At 47.3% G+C, this 6,584-nt stretch overlaps 1 protein-coding gene across 1 annotated transcript; it reads right to left on the bottom strand.

The window, feature by feature from the left end:
* On the bottom strand, positions 2,257-6,224 carry PFN2 (profilin 2; the record flags this gene model as incomplete). The annotated part of the gene is given in 2 exon segments (XM_021393781.1): positions 2,257-4,346; positions 6,032-6,224. Coding segments are annotated over 2 exon segments (291 nt in total), but the record flags the coding sequence as incomplete, so codon positions are not given.

Here is a 6,584-nt window from a genome sequence, read left to right as displayed (position 1 = left end):
GACCGGAGAAAAGATGTAGGTAGCAGAACAACCCTATCCCTGCACCGCCACCAACCACAGCGCCTCGTGCTGGGAGAGCTCGGGGGCAGGGTCTGGATGCACAGTAATAATGGGTCAGCTACGTTAAAACAGTCATCGGCATGTTCAAGAAGAAAAGCAATTCCTTCTGCAGTTCAGAATAGTCGGATGTTTCTTGTCTACTGAATTCTAGCAGAATTCAAAATAAGTAACAAAGATGAATTTATTAAAACTACAGCAACCACCTGAAAGGCAAAGTCTTGGTGGCTGGTATAATTAAAACCGTCCTGTGAGCAATTAGGGCACAGAAAGTGAGCACACTGACATTATCTTCTTAAGTGTGTTTCACAATACAGTAAGGGATTGTAATTCCAGGCTGTTCTCATCAAGCTTTGTAAAGCCCTGATATTGTGCACATGAATTTGGCCCTCCATGATCTGTGCGGGGTGTGCTGGCAGAGGCACGAGGGAGGAGTGAGCTGTGAGGCTGCAGTGAGCTACCTGCCTGAGCCTGAAGAGACTGCACAACTCCAGAACTACCCTTAAAGAAACACCGAACAAAACCCCAAAAGCAACCTCTAAAGCAATTCTGCCTCTTCTCTGTATTGATTTTAGTTTGCACAATTTTTTAAACTTGTCTGTTGTTGAGAACACTAATTCTAATGTAAGTTCTGATCTCTTATTCAAGTGTTGAATAGCAACATACCAAAGCTATCAAGGAAAAAAAAAAGGAGGGTGTGCTGAGCTGCCTTGGGGCCGGGAACTGCTGCTGTAAGGAAAGATGCAGTTCTTGTAAAGCAGGGGAACAATCCCGGTTACTAACAGGGCATGCACTGCAAAACACAGTGAAGCCTGGGAGTGCAGGAGCATCACTGGAAACTGGAAGAGGCAGAAGGGGCTGAGGACAGTCGTCTGCAACTTCAGTTTCTAAAATACAGTGACTAGCAAGAACTAAGAAAGGAGCAGCTCACAAGCGCAAAAAACCATGAGAAACTGCACAGAGCGAGCTCATTCACTGTCGCAATTTCTGAATCCTTATACTGAATCCTTCAGGGTGAATTGTGAGCGAGTGGTTGTGCACCTCATAAATGGTTACCTCTGAACTGGCATCGAGTTACAGAGAGGAGCTGGCTGCACCCTGCGCAGGGTAATGCTGCTCATCAGGAGAAGGGCAAGAGGTGCACGGCAGGGCGTGCGATCCCATGGTGCCAAGAGAATTTAAGAATCAGTTACTCACATGGAACTTGATAACGTCTAAGACAAGTGTTTTGTGCATCTCAGTACCTTTGTGCAAGGAAAAACAGAGAAACAATTTCTCACCTGGATCCCAATTCAGTGTTCCAACTTTCAGCACGGATGAATTGAAGCTCTTTTTAAATTGTGTATTAATCTGGAAATGGTTAAATATGAAGGAGTAACATTTGCTGAGCATTCAGGCTACTAGAGAGATGTATTTGAGGTAGGCGTCCTCGAGTTATGTGCACAGGTGCCATTCTGCTGTGGAAAACAAACAACTGCATTTGGAAAAGGCGTCTGAGCAACATCTCACCAGGAAATCGTAACGGGAGGACGGGATGCCACGGCCAGGTGCCTGCTCCGAGCAGGGCAGGAAGCAGCAGTGCTGGCCTGGGGGTTGGGGCACGCTGCCGCTGAGGGGCCACCTTCCTCCATTCCAACTACAGCCTCGTTACAGAAAAACCTGAAATTAGAAATCCTGCGATCCGAACGTGAGTGCAGTTTGAAACCTTGTTAGGGTAAAGTTTAGAAACAGAGCAAAAGAGATTGCCACGTTCACCATCTCGGTAGGGAACCGAAGTGTTGCATCCTTTGTACCAGAAACACCACAACCAAGCTTGTCAGCTGGGAGCTCGCTCCAGTCCGCGTTAACTCCAGCGCTTTAAGTGGAAGGTGCAGTGTGGACCTTAAGCAATTGAGGTGGCCCTACCAAACTGGTCACGTGGCAGAGGCCTCCTACAGCTTCAGTGTTAAGGATTATGCACGCATATGGCAGAGGAACCACAGCAGCACAGGTAGGAATCCCCTCCCCCTCGAGTCTGATAAACCATTCCCTAATTCACACATACCTGCCCAACGCCTGCTTTAGCTATTACAGGGTCCCTGTGTTGCACGACTCACAACTGCACTTAGATCCTGCACTGGGGTGCACAGTGATACAAGGAAGAAGGGCCTCAGAAGGAATCCGGGGGGCGGGGAGTGGAAAAAATTACCAATAGCCTAATTTTGTTTGGTTGGAATAAATTTATTTCATCTGTCTGTAAACAAGGTGTTTTTAATAGTTATGGCATTTTTTGAAATGCATATTAAATCAGATGAGTTAGACTGTATCCCAGATGTAACAAAGTGCAGGGAAAGAAATGGACAAATCAGCAACAAGAATTGGTTTAAATCTGTACATTATCCACAAGGCCCAACAACAGAAGCAAATACTAGGATGTCCCTACAGCGGTGCCATTCGAAAGAAACCCTCGTACTCAGTTAAAATCCATCTCACAATAGCAACAGTTCAATTTTTTTTTTTTTTAAACAATAGTATGGCACAGAATACATATTAAAAAAATTCATCACAAGACAGCCAAGTCAGTTATTCCAACCAATACCATCTCCCATTTATTCTTTTGTATACAGAGTTCTGCAGTTCTTTTGAAATGGACATACAAGTTAGTACTGTGCCTGACCGGATCGTGTGGTTACAGACATGGCAGATGACGGGCGCACAGGGCAGCTCACTCCGTGATTTCTGCAGCGGGGGTGTGACGGGCCAAATGAGGGTTTGAAATTTGAAATGGCATCGTTTTGACAGGTTAGCTTTCAAACTACCAGCCTCCGTCCAAACAGTGGCTTTGGAGCAGCGAGACTCTTTAACCAGAAAGCGATCTGGCAGAAAGAGCGGAGTCGGCCGGCGCTCCCAGAACAGCTGAAGGTGGCAGTTTCCCACAATGACACTGCAGTTTCGTATAAAAACAGAACCACCCAACCCACAACCCCAAGCTGCAAATTAAAATTGGTCCTATGAAAAACTGAAACCAGACACACTCCAGATGGTTATGTTGGGATATCTAATGTCCATAATGGCAGCCTTTTATAGTTCGACTACAGAACAGGAGCTGGCAAAACAAAAAAAAAAAAAAAAAGAAAAAAAAAGTGCCTGAGCTATTGCAATGATGGAATGTCCCTGGGGAGTCACTGGGGATGGTGGCTGTAAGGTCATGGGAGGAAGTGCATCTGTACCCTTTGATAGTTTTGTGATTGCACTTAACGAGCAGTACAAGCTTCAGACATGAAGGAAAGAAATGAAAGACAAGCCTACAGCAAAGTGCAACAACAAAACTAATTTAACATTAATAGCTTCCGAGTGGCAAATTGGTTAAACAAACCAGGCACTATAAAAATAGGTGTAAGCAAACGTGGATTAAAAAAACAAAACAAAAAAAAAAAAAAACCACCACGAGAGGAACAGAAGATATGCATGCACTTTTTCCTCCCAAACATGCTTTGTGAAAGGAAGACTTGTGAGCTGTGTAATTGCTCAAAGTGCTGAAGAGGCATTGATCAAATTAGATTGTACAATCGGCACCTCGTTTAGTATTTAAGAAGTTGTTTTAGTTCTCAGTACACGCTAATTGCTAAGACAAAGCAAAGCCTACAGCTTGGCGTATTCCCCTCCCGAGAGTTTTTCAAGGTATCATGCATATCATCTTTGTGGTGCAGCAGTGGTGCCAGATATGGGACTTGGTTACACACAGCGGTTAACATACAAATGAACAAAGGGTAACTGGAATTATGACATTAGAAAATGGGTAAATAAAAAACACAAACTACCATCTACAGTCTGGTAGCACTGAGCACAACTGGGTGGTGATGAAGACAGTTGCTAGGTGGATGGGGAGAGGCTGCTTAGACGTCAGACCTCCTCAGGTATAAAGCCAGTTCATATGCTTTCTTGTTGAGTGTCCCTCCATGGACACCTTCCTTTCCCATGACTATAACCAATGCTGGAGTACACAAGGAAACAAAACAGAAATGAACAGAATTAAAGAAAAAAAAAAATAATAACACCTTTCCCCACCAACAAAGGGATACAAAGGAGACACAGGTTCATACCCCATCACCCTGCATTGCTAATAAAGTTTCCAGAATGTAAGGTTTAAAGCTCACCGCCAGGAAAGTTTAATAGCAATCTTCCCCTAATACTTAACAGTCTGCCTAGCAACTAGAACCCAGAGTCTCTCAAGTATTTTGCCATTGAGTATGCCTTCTTATTCAATCCGCCTCCATGGACCCCTTCTTTGCCCATTACAAAGACCAAGACTGAAAGAGAAAAGAAAAAAAAGTTTTAAAAAGAGTGTGTTAGACAAGGAAATAATGCAAGTTTTAGGCAGTGCAATAAACACACTCAAATTCAAGATTTAGTATTTGGGTATTAAGCTCGCAGTCTTGTGAAAACACAGGCGTAGACAGGACTGGGAGAAGCCACGCGCAACTCTGCAGGTACATCACGACAATCCGCTGCTGGAAACAGAAGTGCCACCTACGATCTCGAAAAGCATCGCGCTGCCCATCCACCAGCAGCACCATCCGTCCTCACCCCGCCAGGAAACCCTGGTGACGTCTTAACAAACAAGAGGGGGGAAAAAAAAAAGCGCTGCCAGGAACAAAAGCAGCAGCGTGGGGAGGAGAGCTGTGACTCTGAGCGCGAGAGGAACGCGGTTATCTCTGCAGTGGCTGCCGCTGGTCAGTCTCAGAACTGGAACAACTGTCCTGACGCCAGCAAAAAAGACCCACGGCCAGACTTGGACTAAGACTTGTTAGGCAGAAACTGTAACACGTGCTTAATGTTTCACATAGGACAAAGCGCAGGGAAGACTTGAATGCCGACACCCCCCAGTCACTAAACTGTGGTGGTGAAGTGGCCCAATTGTCTTGCAAAGAAGAACGTGGTGCGGCTCTCCAGCAGGATACACCACCTGCAAGTCGCCAGCAGAGGTCACTGGCAGGCACACGGACACAGCGGGCACCGTGCTTTCACAAGCACGGTAATTGTTTCCTAAGTTAGATCCTGTGCAATTGGAAATACTGCAGTCAGCCTACCTATAGGTGACTGTATATCCCCATAGCAATTTTCTCACAAAAGGCTTAAAACAGACCTCACTCTGGTTTCACTATGTGCAGCAAGGAGTCAGAACTCTGCTTGTTTTATTGAAGCGCTGCAGACGTTGTTCCTGCATCATTACCTCCCAGCTTTAGCTTGCAAATACAAAAGTCAACCAAAAATGCTCTGTATTTTATAAGCAGAAGCCCAGTGCTCGCTAATTTGTTTTACAGCCAACCAGAACCACCAGGCTGGGTGCTTGGAACACAATGCACACTACTCATAGCCAATACTTGGAAGCACATTTTTCATATTTGAGCCTGGTGCCTTCCCGGTAACATCTTCTACTGGATGTTAGAGGAGGAGCACGAGGAGCAGACAAACTAGCAGAAGGTGGGTTTCTCCATCATACAACACTGGACAAGCTTTTCTGCCTGAAGACAGGCTCCAGAGAGCTCAATGGGAAGTGCAAGAGTTAGCACAGAACTTGTTAAACGGCGAGTGGAAGGAGCTCGTACAAGAGATCCACGCCTCTGCAGAACAAACTTTCTGATGAGACGTTTACAATGGCAACGCTTGTCTGACTACAAGTCGTTAATATATCCCTGTGGTGTCCCACTACAAGCTTTGGATACCACACTGGGATGTACTTCCCACATTTACCTGAGCCACAGCCTGGTCCTGCTCGTCAGAGGGCATTTCAGCCAGCGCCCCGCTGGGATCATGGATGGGGAACACAAGGCAAGTGCTCATTCCCAGGCAAAAATGCAGTTCATCAGCCAGCAGCCACCCCCCCACCCGGTTAGCCATTCAACACAGCGTTTGGGGCTTCTTAATAACTGGAGCCTGTGTTTAGGGTCATGTTCTTAACTGAGTGATCGGAGAGCGACGAAAGCTCCCTTACCTCGGCCAGCTCTGCCCACGGCCACGTTGTACGTCGGCTCCCCGCCTTGGCTCTTCGTCCGGATGTCCATCGTGCAGTCCCCGTCCACGTACAGGCTGTCTCTGATCACAGAGCACTTCTTCGCACCGAGGGTCAGGCCATTGGTGAAGAAACCCTCTCGGTCTTTCCCTACAATCATATCTATTTCTACTGGCTGCCAAAGGAAAAAGCCAGGAGTCAGCACGGCGTCGTTCTACTGCTCGATTTCCGTTATAAACGCGCCCCTCCGCCTGAGGGGACGGATGGCGCGTTCCCCCCGTTCCCACCGGGCACGGCGCTTTGTTGTTCACAGTTCACACAGCAGCGCCTTGCTGCCACTCGAAGCGGCACGTCGCCGCTCCACGGCCCAAGCACCGCCAAGACACCGAGGCTCATTAACGCACGCACGGTACGACCGAAATTAATGAGCCACGTGACGCGCTGCGGCGCCTCAATGAGTCAGTGCGGCCCGGCCCGGCCCAGCCGCCCCGCGCCCGTCCCTCTGCGGGCACCGCGCGGCCCCGGCGGGAGCGCG

Source organism: Numida meleagris, chromosome 4 (assembly GCF_002078875.1).
Source record: "Numida meleagris isolate 19003 breed g44 Domestic line chromosome 4, NumMel1.0, whole genome shotgun sequence".
Taxonomy (NCBI): domain Eukaryota; kingdom Metazoa; phylum Chordata; class Aves; order Galliformes; family Numididae; genus Numida; species Numida meleagris.
The sequence above is the reverse complement of the archived record's forward strand: the minus strand, read 5'-3'. Positions and strand labels throughout refer to the sequence as shown.